Source organism: Saccostrea cucullata, unplaced genomic scaffold (assembly GCF_032062105.1).
Source record: "Saccostrea cucullata isolate Sc308-1 unplaced genomic scaffold, CSIRO_AGI_Scuc_v1 ctg566, whole genome shotgun sequence".
Lineage (NCBI taxonomy): Eukaryota > Metazoa > Mollusca > Bivalvia > Ostreida > Ostreidae > Saccostrea > Saccostrea cuccullata.
In genome coordinates this window covers 84,662-102,509 of record NW_026930495.1, presented here as the reverse complement: position 1 = coordinate 102,509, position 17,848 = coordinate 84,662, and the positions used below count along the sequence as shown (strand labels likewise).

The 17,848-nt window shown below is 33.1% G+C and overlaps 2 protein-coding genes across 2 annotated transcripts; one reads left to right on the top strand and one right to left on the bottom strand.

Annotated features, from left to right (window-relative positions):
- Positions 1–237: 237 nt before the first annotated feature.
- On the bottom strand, positions 238–13,100 carry LOC134228812 (elongator complex protein 2-like). Its single transcript, XM_062710506.1, has 20 exons — positions 12,959–13,100; positions 12,642–12,732; positions 11,989–12,081; positions 10,081–10,221; positions 9,649–9,729; positions 9,192–9,268; positions 8,808–8,877; positions 8,223–8,390; positions 7,748–7,944; positions 7,029–7,067; positions 6,863–6,937; positions 6,135–6,287; positions 5,528–5,719; positions 4,830–4,986; positions 4,475–4,605; positions 3,864–4,056; positions 3,166–3,287; positions 1,387–1,514; positions 886–987; positions 238–391 (listed from the first exon to the last, which is right to left on the bottom strand). Exons 1-20 carry the CDS (start codon positions 13,085–13,087, stop codon positions 259–261), a joined length of 2,472 nt encoding a protein of 823 aa, XP_062566490.1. The 5' UTR covers positions 13,088–13,100; the 3' UTR covers positions 238–258.
- A 275-nt stretch (positions 13,101–13,375) lies between these two features.
- Positions 13,376–17,848, top strand: LOC134228798 (dnaJ homolog subfamily C member 28-like). Its single transcript, XM_062710491.1, has 6 exons — positions 13,376–13,492; positions 13,736–13,994; positions 14,334–14,447; positions 14,842–15,008; positions 15,331–15,537; positions 17,257–17,848. Exons 2-6 carry the CDS (start codon positions 13,737–13,739, stop codon positions 17,699–17,701), a joined length of 1,191 nt encoding a protein of 396 aa, XP_062566475.1. The 5' UTR covers positions 13,376–13,492; position 13,736; the 3' UTR covers positions 17,702–17,848.

The window sequence follows — 17,848 nt, the reverse complement described above, 5'->3', positions numbered from 1 at the left end:
ATATTATGACACACAGCTTATGCCCATTGTCAATGTAAAAATTTTATAAATGAAAGTCAAACTCCAAGGTTAAGAGGTCAAAAATGTTGGAAATGAAATCTTTTGCATCAGTCATTCACAAATTATGGTGAAGGTTTAAGTTTTAACTTTAATATGTTTTAATATAAATGTATGTCAACATTGTACCCATCTCTCTTTTATTTTGAAACAAGATTCAAGAATCTAATTCTTCTGCAGTGTGACCTTTACACTATTTATTTACAATTTAGTCCGGTCTATTCTGTATATTTTTACACAATGATCTAAACTGCAGCTAGCAAACTGCTGAATGTTATTGTCTTTCAGATCTGGAGAAAACTGTATCCTCTTCACTGTCAAATGGTGTGAAATTCTGTGAAAAAGAATTTTAGAAAAATTAATCCAAAAAAAATCTTTAAGAGACTTTTTGGTAAATAGATATTTCTCTTTTTATCTATTGGGGAATGAAAGAACAGAAAATTTTAAAATAAAAACATTTCTCTTTAAGAAAACACCTGACAAACATTTCTAAATTTCAACAAATTGGACAGCTAGGAGTACATGTAATGATTATGAGTCAAAATCTACTATGTTTAGAATTGTCTGAAATCATGCTTGCAGCATATGAAACATCTCTCTCATGTCAAACATTGATAATTTTTAAAAAATTGGACAGCTATAGGTTATTTAAAATACATGTTGTTCTAATTATGCTTATCTTTCTGCTTAATGTATTTCCCTGGTATCCATTCAGATTCAACAAACCCTTATGAATTACTGCATGTGTGCTTGTCACTGTGTTGCCTACATGCGTAAATTTTATGAAAGTATAATTATAATAAATTTATTAAGATTTAGGAGTCTTACGCTTGATCCAGTTCTGTGATGAGCTGCCAGCTGTCTGATGGAGCCTGTCTCCACATGTAAAGACAGATTCTACCATTATCCAGACCTGCTGCCAACAGATGTCTGAAAAGTATTGACGGTGGGGTAAAGATTTGTAAAAATTCCACACACTAAAATAATTTTAAAAGAAGTAAACTGAAAAAAAAACTTTCTTCACTTACAGCTGGTCATAATTCTACTGAATCATAATTTCTGATGAAGAAAACTACAATGATTATTTAAAATGCCATTCTATATACAGTGTACATGAATTCAATGCACTTAGGTATGCTAAGACAAATTGTCTAGAAAAATTTGAGACCACGTTCATGGCACTAATTAATTAAATATACAGAGAAATGTGTGTGAAAAGATTATGAAAATTGTCCTACAAACAAAATCACAGAACTGCTTTCTACCAAAAATACAGATATATGAAAATAAGTCGATCACAGAAATACTGGGAATTAATCAGACGTGTACCTATTATCAGACAGGGTATGTCTTGAGACATCTACTGCTGTGACTGAGTCCGACAAAGTGACCGAGTCCACAGGCTGAAGCGCAGAGCTGGGGTCCTCACAAAGGCCTGGATTCTGCCACACAATTATCTACAAAGCCATACAAATACAATGAAAGAAAAAGTGAGTAAGCTCACAAACCCCACACTCCCCCAAAACTCAAAGTGCTGGATTTCAAAAAATAAAGAATCTAATTTCCCGGTAATATGCATATAAAAAAATTGTGTCCTAAATATCTGCAAAGTTTGATGAAATTCTGTGCACCTTTAATAGGAGTTGCGCTGACAAACTGTTCACCACTATATTCAAGATATCAAATATCTAAGTTGTAAAGTGCCATTCTTTAAAAATAAAGGAATAATTTCCTGGTAAAATGCACATCTATGCATTGTGTCCTAAATATCTGCAAAGTCTGAAGAAATTATGTGCAGCGGTTTATGAGGGGTAAGTGACAAAATGTTCATCTGTATATTCAAGGTATGGCCAAAAATGTGTAGCTGAAAAGTGTGGAAATTCTAGAAAAAATAAAGAAATGTTTATTTATGGTAATATGCACATCTACACATTGTGTCCTAAATATCTGCAAAGTTTGACGAAATTCTGTGCAGTGGTTTATGAAGTTGCGCTGACAAACTATTTCTCTATATAAAAGGTATGACCAAAACCTTTAATGTTTTTGTAGCGGATGTCAAAAAAATTGTCAATCCTGAATTTCCTGGTAATATGCACATCTACATATTGTGTCCTAATATATCTGCAAAGTTTGATGAAATTCTACATTTTGCATTATTAAATATATATCTCTATATTCAAGGTATGGCCAATGCCAAAGTTATTGTAGAATAAAAAAATAAGTGGAAAATGCTCTACAAACTGTATATATATATTTTAAAGGTATTGCCAAATGCCTAAGTTAAAAATGTAATGTTTTTTTTTTTTTTTAGAAAAAATAAAAAGAATTTCCTGGTAATATGCACATCTACACATTGTGTCCTAAATACCTGCAAAGTTTGACGAAATTCTGTGCAGCGGTTTATGAATTTTTACCAAAACAAAGGACAATTGACTAAAGGTGAAATATTAAAAGCAATCTACTTTTTGCAAAAACATTATTTCCTCATGCAACTATTTTTAATGATATTTACATAAAGAAAAAGATGCATGGATTTCATGACTATTCTAACTTTATCTGCATATAAAAAATATTGATTGATAAATTCTGTCACCTTGCACCTTTAATACATTACAAAATTCCAGATTTTTTCAAAATCAATTTACTTGTTTTCCATGCTTTATAAAAATAATTGTCCCTAAGATTATCATGTGACCTTTTTATCTCAAGATGCTGTGAAGAAATGTGAATTGTATGATAAGTGATCTTTTTATTTCAGGATGCCAAGAAAAAATGTGTACTGAATAATTATGTGACCTTTTTTTCTCAATACATTGTGCAGAAATGTTTACTGTATTATAAGAGACCTTTTTATCTGAAGATGCCATGAAGAAGAGGTGGTGAAGAAATTTTACTGTATTAAAAGTGACCTTTTTATCTCGAGATGCTGTGAAGAAAAGTTTACTGTATTATGTGACCTTTTTATATCGAGATGCCGTGAAGAAATGCTTACAGTATCATAAGTGACCTTTTTATCTTGAGATGCCATGAAGAAATGATTACCGTACGATAAGTGACTTTTTTTATCTCAAGATGCCATGAGAAAATGTTTACTATATGATATGTGACCTTTTTATCTCGAGATGCTGTGAAGAAACGTTTACTGTCAGGACTCCAGGCACACGACCAGATAATCCTTGAATGTACCGCCGACTTCTTGTCTGTTCCTAACAACTTGGTGAAAAGAGGATCTGAAAAAATAAATTTAATCAGATCTTATATCAATAGGAAATTAAAAAATCACAATATATACAACTGAGAAATATATCTCTTTAAATGAAACCTGCTGTTCCAGTTGCTAAAATAGCAATGTTCTACTATGGAAAAGCCCAAAAACATGTATGTGTCAAATTGAAGAAATTTAAGTAGGTGGTCACAATGGTACTAACTAATGAAGTTTTTGAGCAAGTCTCTAATTTTATTCAGTGTTCTAGGAGAACTTGTGGAAAAAGATGAGTATACTGTAAAAGTAATACATTTAGCTGTATATTCTTTTTATTGCCCTTCATGGAAAGTAACTTCAGTCTGTTAATTCAAGTACAACACTAAATGTCTTGCACGTGTAGACATACTGTAAATAAAAACTTAAGGAAATGTGCTAAATCAAATCTTCGCTAACTTGCTCAAAAATCAATCTCCACTAAATGTTATAAATTTTCAGTAACCCCACGCATAATGGACATATTGATGAATGGAAATATACATAGACACCTTCATCACTACATACTCATATTTCTGCTTCTCAAGACAGATGGTTATAAACCTACCAGACTCGGGCTGATCATGTGACTTTTTGCTGTACACTGCCCAGGTTCTGTCCCTTGATACAGACAGCAGGAAGTTACCACAAGGTGAGAACGCCATCTGTGTGACAGTCAGGGTGTGACCACTCAGGGTACATAACTGTGTCCAGCTAGTCGTATCCCAAAGAATGATCCCTGCAAACTCTGCTTTGGCTGCCTATGATTTATCAGAAGCATATACATGAATTGACATGCATAATTGACATGCATAATAATATTGATAAGATACACTGAAGTAAAGGAGTACAGTTACCGTATCTACTTACCTATAAGTTGGTTTACCCGAAGTTAGTGTTATTTCTTTAATTTTGGAGGAAATTACCATTGATCTGCTTATATGTTGGTACATTTTTGGGGGTCAGAATATGTTCACAATTTTACATTTATATTCTTTTGACTTTTACCTGTGTTTCAAACTCGGGGTATAAAATCAACATTTGATCTCTTATAAAACAATGAGTAACTTTAAAGAAAACTATAACACAAGACTCTATGGATGAGCCCTACGGCATGATAACAGATTTTGCTGAACATTTTGGAGATTAAAGCATCTTTAGATGTATAAATGTACATACCTTACAGGAAGATGCTAAGATTTTACCGGCAGGATCGCTGGCGAGAGAGAAGATCTCATAACCGTGTCCATACAGTTTCTGAGTCTCGGGCCACAGTGTGTTCTGTAGAAGCTGTTCTTCTGTAGGAGGCTCTATAATTATAAAACATTCAAGTTAATCTCTCTCCATGAATATTCTGTGCATTTAATTTTTTTTCCCTATAAATATAAATTGCAATCAATTTCAAGGACTCAATTCCCGTCTCTTCTTCAACATGTTCAAGGGGGATAACTTTAACAGAAATCCCAAGAAAGCTGACACAGAAGCTCAAAACTCTGAGTTAATGAGTAACACCTGTACTGCCTCGTTTTGTCACCTGTGAGTGTCATGGGTGAGAAGTACACCTCTGGGTACTGATCATTAGGGTGGGGCTGCATCTCCCTGTCATCAGAAATCTTCTCCCCCCCAAATACGGCCTTATTGGACAGCCCCAGGGCAGGGACACTTGCTCCCTCCGGACGATTCTGAGCCTCCTGTGAAGGTCAAACACAGAGGGATAGTAAGCAGGGTTAAGAAAGACAAGGTACTTTTGAAATATATTGTACTGAAGCATAAAGCAATTATATCTACAAAGTCAATCTGATAAGAAATCAAGATCTTTGTTACATCCCAAAATTCTGGTGGTCACTATTTTGGAGCATAAGCATAACAAAGATCTGATATTTACGAGATTGCAAACAAAGTGCGTACATGTACTGGTATTTTTAATGGCACAATAAGACATCAATGAATGCTTGCTAATGTACTTTACCATTATTTCAACTTCAAAAAAGTTTTCACAAAAATCTGTTCTAAGGAATTGTAATCATAAATACAATATTTAAACACAAAATAATTCTCTGGCAAAAACCAAAAATTAGGTAATGCATGAAAGATCAATTCCTATTAAGCCTGCTTGTACAACTTCACTATAAAAATTTAATTGAAATAAACTTAATTATATTCATGCAGCTTTATTCTTAATGATCACATGTATTACTATGCAAGGACTCCACTGTATACATTTATATTTACCTCTTTCTGCAGTTCTTTTGTCAAGTCTTTACCACAGAGTGTACAGAAATTCTCAATAAAATTTCTCGGAGCTTCAAATGCCCGTATCACTTTTTCATCAGCACCCGAGGCAAACTTGTACCGATTGATGATAGCCAAGCATTGGAGGTCATAGCCATGGACTTGTGGACGTGCAATCTCATACCAAATCTCCTGAAAATAGAATGTATTCAATAAAAATTACATTAATAATTTCAATTTAAACTAAATTTTAACTGCATGCATTTGGTACAAAAAGACTGAAAAAATTAAATGTTATTTGTTCCTTTGAAATCGATTATTCTCTTCAACTTAAAATAGACAAAAGGTGAATTTCATTATTCATTTTTTTCTTTCATTTTTTCATACAACAAGCAATTTTCAAAAAAGAATGTGTAACTCTTCTAATCTTACATACTGATACATGTGGTCAAGTCAATGGAAAAGATTCCATACAATATGAACAGATTTCCCTTTGACAACTAGTATGTAGCCAATCAACTTTCTGTAACTCAGACATTTGTAGTCAGTAAAGACAAACCTTTCCTTGTTGGTAAATTGTTGGTGCGTGAAGTCAGTAAATACAAACCTTTCCTTGTTGGTAAATCGTTGGTGCGTGAAGTCTCGTGGTCTGGTCCTTGGACACGGTCATCACAAACTGACCCCCCGTGTCCCATCCCAGGTCCTCTACTTCATCAAAATGACCACTCCCTGTCACCACCGGGCGCCACTGGTTACTTGTCTGTGGGGAAAAACAGTAAGGTTTACTTGATAATAGATCTGGAGGAGTTTTCTTGCAATAAAGACCTCATATTTGGTATGCATACTTCACAAATCAAGTTCTTTCAAATCACACCAAGATCAATGACCTTGTGACCTTGACTGTGACCTTTATGCTAAAAAAAATTTTTTTTTAACTTTGTTGCCGCCGGGCGCATAGTGTTTCACAAACACATCTTGTTTCAAATGAAGGAACTTCTAACAGAAGTACTAATTTAGAATACCTGCTACATCTGTAAGCCTTTATTGTACGTAAATGCAGTTGCATTAATTTTTTTCTGTGATCACTTATGCAATGTAAAGAAGCAAAAAAACAAGTTTATTTATATTATACATGTAAGATATACTTCAGGTGATAGCTTTAGTTGATAGAAAAAGTAAATTTTGTAATTGTTAAATACAAATTCAAAACAATCCTTAAAGGAAATACATTGAACTGGTAAACATATAGAATAAAAGAATAGTGATATGCTTATATTACTGTTAACTGAAAATACATATACTATAACATACATGTATTTACAGTATTGCCCTCACCTCGTTATACGACCACTGATGGAAGGCCCCCTGGTAACCATGGGCGATGATGGACCTGCCAATTACAAACAGTGCCTACAGTACATATAACACACCCTATAATGTACCCTCCCACCTCACCCACTCGTACCTGTCAATTACAAACAGTGCCTACAGTACATATAACACACCCTATAATGTACCCTCCCACCTCTCCCACTCGTACCTGTCAATTACAAACAGTACCTACAGTACATAAAACACAACCGAAAATGTACCCTCCCACCTCTCCCACTCGTACCTAACAATTACAAACAGTGCCTACAGTACGTAAAACACACCCTAAAATGTACCCTTCCACCTCTCCCACTCGTACCTGTCAATTACAAACAGTGCCTACGGTACATAAAACACACCCTAAAATGTACCCTCCCACCTCTCCCACTCATACCTGTCAATTACTGATACAAACAATTCCTACAGTACATGTAACACACACACACCACCCCCCATACTAGTGTTCCTGCCCTCAACCCTCTTCTTTCAACCATCAAATATAACAAATTAGGGAGAGGGCTAAAATAGGCTTTGCCTGCTGCCCAATCCCATTCACTTTTGTGAATAAAATTTTGTATAAATAAAAAAAAAAATAAAAATAACAAGTCCTAAAATTCATGTATCATGATGCCATTATCAATTAAAATAGCATCACAGTATTACATGTACATGTATATACTGCATTGCAAAAATAATTTCAAATTAATTCAAAAATTGGGAACAAAACTTGAAATGCTACAAATGTATTAACATTATAAATGATGTTTGCAATACCCTATTTGAGCACAATTTTATTCACCTGTTCAACCCAGAATTTTAATCACCTGTTCAACTCAGAATTTTATTCACCTGTTCAATCCATACTCCTGATTCTGGGTCAGGCATCCAGATAATCATAGTCTTATCCATGGAAGCAGAGAGTAATTTCATTGGTTGGTGACTGGAGGTTTCCATGACTACAGGGGGCTGCCATCGAATGCTGTAAATCCAGTTCTCATGACCGCTTAACACAGATTCCAGACTCACTGCAAATGTCTGCTTCTTTTCTGTTTTAAAATAAAGAAATAAAATACTTTAGATATTGGTAAGAAATCAACATTTGAACCTGACTATATGTATGCATAGTTGCCTTATATAATAAAATGAGCAGTTTTAAAAAGACCTTCCACATGCTCTTGGGAGGTAGTGGTTCATTTGAATTTTTTTGGTCAAATTCACAAAAGCATGAATGATTCTGAATTGTGCAATAAAATTTTCCAGAAAACTTTTTTTCCCATCATTTAAATGAAAATGCTGCATACTTATTAACAAAGAAAATCTTTACTTTTATATGTAAATGAGAACGTATTTTCCCTCATTTTGATCTCGTCATCTATGGACAACTCTTGCACTGATTTGTTCACTTCATCACTGCCCGCATCTCGTCGAGATAATCTCCAGATTCTGATGAGATAATCCTGTCCAGCGCTCGCCAGCATTACATCTCCACTATCTGTCAAAAATTCATACATTTAGTCAGTTTTCTGGTGTTAGTCTCCAAAGAGAAGATAACTCTTACCATCTCTTTGACATAGAGCATTATTTATACCACTGTATGTGTGCTTTTAAAAGCAGCTGGCTTCATATTGTAGCAGTTTTGATGCAGATAACAATGTGTTAATACACAATTATTGTAAATAAATTGTAACTGAATATGTGTGCTTTTAAAAGCAGCTGGCTTCATATTGTAGCAGTTTTGATGCAGATAACAATGTGTTAATACACAATTATTGTAAATAAATTGTAACTGAATACAATGCAGGGCACAAAAATCTGTAGTGCTAACTTATGGCTACAGCAAGCCATAACACTGAATTTTGAGTTAACATTTATTTATGTACAAATATGTCAGGTGTTTTATTTTCCCTACCCTCCACACAGAAGTCCACAGCTCTCACCCAGTCTTCATGTCCTTGGAGGGAAATCACCTTGTTAAAAAGCTTAAATAAATATAGGAATATTGTGTTACATTATGTATTAATTCTTGAGCATTTTAAAAATGTCTATACAAGTTCATTTGTTATTATATTTCTAGTACATGTTCACAATGTTATGTTTGTCTTGACAATTTTATAAGGTATCTACCTGGTATTGCTTTTTACAATAGAAGAAAAAAAATTACATGTAATCTCTTTTCAGGTTTACATTTATTTAAATTCTTGTGTATAAATTTTAAGTATTGTCTAATCCAGCTAATATCCGTAGAACCATTGGTGTCTAGAATGATCAAGTTTGTCTGTACTACATGTAGTACCTGGAATAATTTACAGTCGTCCTGTAAGCTGTATAAATGAATTTTATGGTCATCACATCCACACGCCAAGAGAGGAACTACAGAATAATACCAGTACATGTACAGAAATTATACATTAATTACAAATTTGTTGAACATGTTGGAATGCAAACCAAATATATCATGATCACAAAAAAAAATGTTTTATTTCATTTTTAATTTCTTTTTTTTTCATAAAATTTTTGAGTTATTTCAACACATTTTTTATTTTTATCAATTAAAGGAAAATTTCTTCATAGAATTTTTAAATTATTTCTGCATAAGCTGATTGGATTTCGTTTCCTCAATATGATGAAAATTTGTTTTATAGAAAAAAAATAGCAGGTTACATATGTACATGCATGAAAGAGAAAATGGTCATCTTGATTTTATATAAAATCTCTGTAAGTCTTGCTGAGTTACTAATTTATATACTTACTCCCTGTAGTTGGTAGACAGATGAGAGAGACATCTAGAACGAAACCTGTCCCAAAACTGAGGCTCTGTAACGGAGTGAAATCTAAGGGGGAGAAAAAGAGATTGTTATTTTATGTCACTTCTTACAACTGACACTTGGACATAAAAAAAAAAACCTGACTGTGGAAATTTTGATAATGTGATGACAATGGTATGAGAGAGAAAAAAAATACAAGTATGTTATCAGAGTTGGAGATAATATTTCACTTACTGTTTCAAAAGAAAAACAAACATACTTTAATTGAAAAGTCTTAGTTATACCAGGGTAATTTAATTATCTTATGAATATTTTATTTTTACAGTTCACTTTAAATGTTTTAAAAATGCAAACATTTCATTATTAATTCACAGCATGTACAGAATCTTCTATATATATATATACACATGTACTTACCATTTGATCCTGAATCTTTCCATATCATAAGCTGAGAATCTGTTGAACCTGTGACGATGTATGTCTCATTTTGATTGGTTGTTTCTATACCATTCACTGTTGTGATTGTAAAAAAATACAGGTATTTTATCAGAGTTGTTACTTTGCAAATATTTCACTTTGATATTTTTGTTGCAGTGCAGTTAAGGTTACAAAACAAACATACTTTAATTGAAAACTTGACTATGACATCATACACAATATATTTAATTTCTTTGAATATTTTATTTTTTAACAGTTCACTTTAAATGTTAAAAACTTTCAAACATGTTGTTTTGTCGTTAGTTAATTCACATAACAAGTTATAAACAATTCACTGATCGCAATACATATATATACACATTTCTTACCATTTGTATGCAGTGAGAGACAGATCAAGTAATATTTTCTCAACAAAATATGTGTTCTCTAATTAAATAAAATATTATTTAAAGATTTTCTATGGACCAATAACTTGAATTTAATGTCTTCTTCACTATTTTATTAACATATTTTTTGTACATTACGTATTTAATTGACACTGCCGTATATTTGTATGCAAGTACATCGGAGGGTAATGTGGGGTGTCTTAATAAATCGATCTAGTGCAAGGGCATACACTGTATGGATCAAAGTAAGTTTTTACATTTCAACTATAGAACTATTAAGGTATCTGAAAAGTGCTGCGATCCTGAGAATGAAATCTTAAAAACAATTTAATTATATCAATATTTCATGCCGCTGACCAGCAAAATATATAGCATTCGGTCATACACAATTTGCAAACAGAGAGAAAAAGTCTTTTTATTTATGTACTAAACTTGGAAATTTAACTTGGTTATGCCCTTGCACTAGTGATATTTATATGTAACATCAATTTTTCAAGTCAATGTGCGAAAATCGCGTGACTGCCGCATCACGTGACTAGTCTAAATATAAAATATAATCGCCCTCGATATGTAGTTATTAATCATAATTACAATTATCCGATATAAATAATGTACTAAAAATAATCGCCATCCCGATTACGAATACGTTTTTAAATACAAAATTTAGTCGATATTTCCATTGCGCACATTAACTGTACTGCGTGGTTACCCATGGGTGATCTTGTCTTTTACTTAAATAAAATGCAAAATTTGATAAGGATTTATGTCAGGAGGAAACCTAATACAGAAAATTAAGTGTAATCTGAGATTCTAAAATGATGCTCTAAAATGTAAAGAAATGTACTTCTAACATGTAAAATGATAATTTTTTCACCAGGCAGTCTTGGGAATAATCTGTGTGTAGAATCTACACAATGTGTTGTGTAATATAATATTTTTATGCGCCCGAATTTTTTCGGGGGGCATATTGTTTTTGTCCTGTCTGTTTGTTTGTCTGTCTGTTTGTCTGTTTATCTGTTTGTCTGTTTGTCTATCTGTTGTCAACTTGAACTTTCGCCATAACTTTTGAACTGTAAGAGGTAGAGACTTCATATTTGGTATGCATACTCCACTAATTAAACACTTTCAACTGACACCAAGGTCAATGACCTTGTGACCTTGACTGTGACCTTTATGCTAAAAATACCTTTTTTGAACTTTCCCCATAACTTTTGAACAGTGAGAGATAGAGACTTCATATTTGGTATGCATACTCCACTAATTAAACACTTTCAACTGACACCAAGGTCAATGACCTTGTGAGAGACCTTTATGCTAAAAATACCTTTTTTGACTTTCATATTTGGTATGCATATGCCACTAATTAAGCACTTTCAACTGACAAAGAGGACAACATGCGACCTTGCCTGAGACCCATTTGCTAAAAATAGCTTTTTGGAACTTTATTGCCACCTGGCGCATAGTGTTTCACAAACACATCTTGTTTTTTAATAAGATAGACAAAAGCACCCTACCTGATCCACACCAGATTTTTTCCAGACAATTGCTGTTTTATCAACAGAGCCTGACACAAAACGTTCATCTGATGCTTGGGCTATGGTAAAAAAAAATATCAGGACTTTATCAGCAGTTACATAGTTAGAAAAAAATAATAATAAAGTTGTATATTGTAGATCACTCAATTTTCATGACATTTTATTTTCGCGAGAAAGTCATTGACTCTTGATAAGCCAGACAAAATTTTCACAAATTGTGGTTAATGATCTATATAATCTTAAGTAATATGTGAGAATTAAATTTCCAAGGCATAAATAGACCCATGAATGTACACCCACCATGAAATTTAAAATTCCATAAGCATTACATGTACTACTCAAAATTTTTCAACCATGAAATCAAGTCCCAACAAACCAATATTTTTTCCTAAAACCTCGAAAATTTGACCCCACAAAAAAATGTGATTTTAGGAAATGTTTTTGTAATATTTCAGAGCATATTGAACCTGAACCAATATTCCCCAAAAATATCTTGATGCATATTGTGTAGAATGAAATTGGGATGCACCAGTTAACCGATAATATCGCACTGCACTACTGTTGAAGGGGGGGGGGTTTACACCATCCATTCATCAGTTGCCTGAGTTCTTATTCTCACCCTTTGTATTCCGAATCCATTTAACACAGTTCACTCGACCAGTATGTTTGACCAGGGTATGAGAGATAGAACCATGTCCATTTGCATATCCCTAAAATAAAATTCTTTCCTTTAAAAATTATTAAATGAAGATGTATACATGTGTTAAGTGGAATAAAAAATAATGCAAGTTTTATATTTAAAAAAATAAACAGTTTTTTTTAATTCCATTGAAGGCAATTTAAAACTTAAAGAATATATTGCACAACACATGCAAAGAACTGTTTAAATAATTTTTATAGTGAATAACGATTAAAATGGATGGACTTTTTCCTTACTTCTGGGTGATAAATCGCCACAGCATGACAGGCCCCATAGCAGACAGTCCCTGACGTTGACCAATCTACACACTGGGGAGTCCTGTTACACCCACAGCTGATATAAATAGGCTTCACATCTCCCATCATCAGTCAATATTTTGTCATGCTGGTAATTTTCAATACTGGATGTAAGCACAAGCAAAGTAAAGACAAAGTAAACAGTAACGGATTTCCGGATTAATACATGCTTGTATGAAAACAAAAACTCTAGTATGCATGTACATTTAATAAATTAAATCATGTTGAAAATAAATATAGAAATACATGCAATGCAATATTTTACATGATAAAAATCAATGTGTTTTCAGTTTGAGAACGTCTTTGTAATTATTCGGGGAAAAGAATGTCGCACATAAAAAACTTGAAGTCTACACAGTTCCCACCTACTTCTTGTGTGTGTTTTCGGTTTATGAAACTCAATCAAATATTTCATGTGATCGTTTTTAAACTGTTATCTGTTGGTAACTGAGGGTTGTTGAAAATGTAGAAAAGGTAATCAATGAAACAATACAGTGTACACGCTAAGTCAGTAAAAAATCTTATCTAAGAATGTACGAGGATAAGTTATAAAAATAAAAATAAAACAGCATATGATGCCAGATGTGTAAGACATTTTACATGTAGCTTTGATCCCTAAGTACTTAATAGAAAACTGGCTGTAGTTTTGATGCAAAATTAATAATTGATAATTTAGTAGACACTTAAGCAGTGTATATGATCTTGTTAATTTTTTAGGATGATTCCCAGGTCTCAGAGTGCCCTTCTCCTCTCCTGGCACCGATTCCAGAATTTAAGCCATCGATTGATTGGTTACCAGCTGAGGAGCAATATACGAGACTGCTACAGTGTTCTGAATGTGACTAACGACAGTTCTGATGATGAAGTGAAGGAAGCGTACCTCAGACTGGCCAAGATCTATCACCCTGATTCCGGGACTTCTTCGGCCGACCCTCGCAAATTTAATCAGATTAAAGAGGCATACGTAGCTATTAAGGTATAAAAATACTTGGTTAAATATTGCCTCTTTCATGTCACTTTGAGCAAGGAAATTTTATCATTCTTGAGTTGTTTTGAAAAATGAAATGTTTTAATTGCAAGAAATCGAATTAAATCTGTCAAGAAAACATCTATAGAATTTCTGAATCATTGATTTTAATGATGATTTTCAGTTTGTTAGTTATTTGAAAAAGAAGAAAATGCCTACATAAATAAAAATATTACCTGACTTTAATAGAGTACATTAAACAAGTATTTTTTTAAATGATGGTCTTGGGTTCATTACATCTTAAATTAACTGTGAATATTAACACATTTTTTTTACTTTAATGTTTAGAGTCATAGAAGTGAGCGAAGTACCCATACAGACACAGACCATTCCATAGAAGATGACCTTGACTTTGATATAAAACACACGGTTCCTCAGCATCGGCAGTATCTCAGCTATGATGTATGTAGTACACATCATTTCTGTTGGCTTCAAAGCAACACATCATTGTAAGAATGTTCATTATCATGGTTTTGAAATTCAGTAAACCTTTGGTCCATTTCTTAGGAGGAAAATATCTGAGTTTGCTGTCTTAATTTAAGAGATTTTATTTGTGTTACCATTAGAATTTTAATTCTTCCATGACATCTATATATTTTTTTAAAATTGATTAAATCTTTAGGAGGTATTTTCTACATACATGTAATGCCCTGTTCACAGCCTTGTACTGTATGTAGTGTTTATGAGATCAATCACTGTTCATTATCTTCATTTTTTCCATTCACACCATGATCATGAATGTAAAATAATTTTTTCCTATAGATTTCATATGGACTAATTTTTATCACATCTACAGGGCGTGGGATTTGGCACTCCACAACAGAGACAAAAACAATATGCCCAACACAGAGTAAGAAAAGTCTCAGAGGATTTATTTGAGCACAAGAAGGCTAGATGGATGAAGCCATCAGAGACGGCTTTGGTGAATAAAACCAAGTCAATCGCTCGCAGAAACAAAATGAGGTATAATTTTTCATAATCTAATGCAAATTGTAAGTTATACCTGCTGGGATTTTTAAAAAGAAAGCTTGGGTTATCCATATCCAACAATCTACCTATTCCTACACATTTCCTTTTAAGTTTTTAATTTTTTGTATGATACATGTAGTGTTTTTTGTTTTACATACAATTCAAAACTATGCTATATTTTAAATGCATTAAAGCCTTTTGCATGCATGTACAATGAACCGTTGCATGTTGATATACATGTGTAAGTAAATATTTTGCTATCTCATGCTGTAGTTTAACAAAATGCCCTTAAAGCAGTGATTGCTCTCATTTCCAGTAAAACCATTGACCGCGTGGTTGAGGATTTGATTCAAGAGTCCATGCAGAGGGGGGACTTTGACAACCTTGCGGGTTACGGTAAACCTATCCAGTACAAAGACAGGGACAGGAACCCGCTAGTAGACGCCACCACGTATAAAATTAACCAGATGCTGAAAGAAGAAGGATTTGCTCCGGACTGGATCATGCTAGAGAAAGACATAAGGTACATTGCAAACCAGTCAATAAAAGAGTAATTCATTAATCCCCCAACTACTCTTGCAACTCTTAACATTGGCTGTTTCTGTTTCACCACTATTGAATGAGGACTTTTTACTTGTGATGTACGCATAGCATTGACATCGTGGTTTAACAATTGTTATGTTGGACTGGTCAATAATGAAACTGTTAGACCAATGCAAAAACTATTTAATTGATGGACATTTTACAGGTAATAAATATATAAAGAAATATATAAGGGTATTACAAATTTTTATAATTGTAATTTGTTGCAAATTTTCTGATATCTGCATTTATATGTTGAATTCATACTAAGAACGATCTTTTATTATTCTTTATTCTCACATTTTCGACTTCTCAAGAACCACTGGGCCAATTTTGACCAAACTTGGTACAAAGCATCCTTGGGTAAAGGGGAATTTAAATTGTTAAAATGAAGGGACATATCCCCTCGCAAGGGGAGATAATCAAGAAAAGACAAAAATAGGGTTGGGTCATTAAAAAATCGTCTTCTCAAGAACCACTGGGCTCTAAAGCTGAAAAGATGTGGAAGCATCCTGGGGTGTGTAAAAGTTCAAATTGTTCAACATTTCCCTGATCAATGACAATGTCAAGAAATTTTATATAGTCCCTATATAGGAAAAATCTCAAAATCTTACAGCTACGACACTGGGAACTAGAGAAATTTATGTGACAAGCACACAGAGTAGTGTAGACTGCTGTTCCTTCATGACGGGGGAAGCTTGGCATCAGAGGCGATAAAGTTTTATATAGAAATATATAAAAAAATCATTATAATGGCTCCTTTAGGAATCACTGGGCAGAAAAGCTGAAATTTATGATAAGTGATCTGTGGTATAATGTAGAAACAAATCACATCATGTTTTCCTGGAAAAAATCAAACACTTCTTGATGGGTATATCGAAATTTGCATTAATTTAAATTTCTGATTGATAAATAATTTATCTCAAATTAGTTTTTTTTTAATAATAACTTTTGATTGATTGTGTATTAAAGTTTTAAGATAACATATCTGTGATAATATTGATTTTGTTGACCATGTTATGTCTTTGATAATGTTAAATACATGCATGTATTTGTTAAAGTACTGATTGCAGTAAATTGTTTTAAAAAATATGTTACAGCAAGTAATTTAAAATGTTCAAATAAGAAACTTGGATGTAAAGGCTTTTCACTTGGGGAATACCATTGTATATAGAAATATATAGGTACATTTATTGTCTGTATGGACACTGGGCCATGTTGTTGACATGGCTGCTATGGCCTATAATTAATCAAAATGGATTTCCAAGTTAGTGTGGTTCAAAATTTTACATAGAAATATATACAAAAATCTTTATTTAAATCCTTTCATGGCACCACTGTTTCCATGCATTTTTTTCCCATGGAAGGACTGGGGTAAATATTGTGTATCAAAATGTCTAAATTATGATTTTGATGCAGATGTCAAAACCAAAAAGCTAATTCAGAACAGAAAGGTCAAAGCTTCTCATGTGAGCGATGTGGCCCATGGGCCTCTTGTTATAATTGTAATTTGTTGCAAATTTTCTGATATCTGCATTTATATGTTGAATTCATACTAAGAACGATCTTTTATTATTCTTTATTCTACTACAGTTATTGTCGAGCTAATGAAATGCTGCATTCATTATTCTCCAGTAACATCGAAGTTTTCTCTGTGTAGGGATGGTATATCTGAATCCAGACATAACCTTGCCAGAGTACTAGAAAGAATAGGACATCCCCCATTTCCATCCTCTCATCTGGAAAAGATTTGGAAGTATGAATGTGAAAAGTTCAAAGCCAACATTTCCCTGATCAATGACAATGTCAAGAAATTCAACCTGATTGTCCCTGTAATGAAGAAGCAGCTCATACCTTACAGCTACGACAGGGAACTAGAGAAAGTCGTGACAAGCCACACAGAGTACCTAACTGCTGCTCCTTCTAAAAGCTTGGCATCAGAGGCGTATAGTATTTTAGGAGATAGAGATAAAATAAATCATTATGATGGCTCCTTTAGGAATCAAGACTCAGACTCTAATTCTTATGATAACGTGATTCTGTGGGGAGAAGTATGGAAACAAATCAAACTGATGTTTTCCTGGAAAAAATCTAAATCTTCATGACGGGTATATGAAAAACTACCTTAATTTTAATTCCTGATTGATAAATAATTTATCTCAAATTGTTGTTTTTTTAATAATAACTTTTGATTGATTGTGTATTAAAGTTTTAAGATAACATATCTGTGATAATATTGATTTTGTTGACCA

Bases quoted from the DNA above. Each gene is read 5' to 3' on its own strand.
- LOC134228812 (XM_062710506.1), bottom strand. From the start codon at position 13,087: ATGATGGGAGATGTGAAGCCTATTTATATCAGCTGTGGGTGTAACAGG. The intron at 10,222-11,988 runs GTCTATCTTATT...ATATTTGCAAAG, and splicing joins GGATCAGGTAGGGTGCTTTT to TAACAACTCTGATAAAATAC. The intron at 7,945-8,222 runs GTAAAGATTTTC...ATTTTAAAACAG, and splicing joins GTTCTCATTTACATATAAAA to AAAAGAAGCAGACATTTGCA.
- LOC134228798 (XM_062710491.1), top strand. From the start codon at position 13,737: ATGATTCCCAGGTCTCAGAGTGCCCTTCTCCTCTCCTGGCACCGATTC. The intron at 13,995-14,333 runs GTATAAAAATAC...TTTAATGTTTAG, and splicing joins AGGCATACGTAGCTATTAAG to AGTCATAGAAGTGAGCGAAG. The intron at 15,538-17,256 runs GTACATTGCAAA...TTCTCTGTGTAG, and splicing joins ATGCTAGAGAAAGACATAAG to GGATGGTATATCTGAATCCA.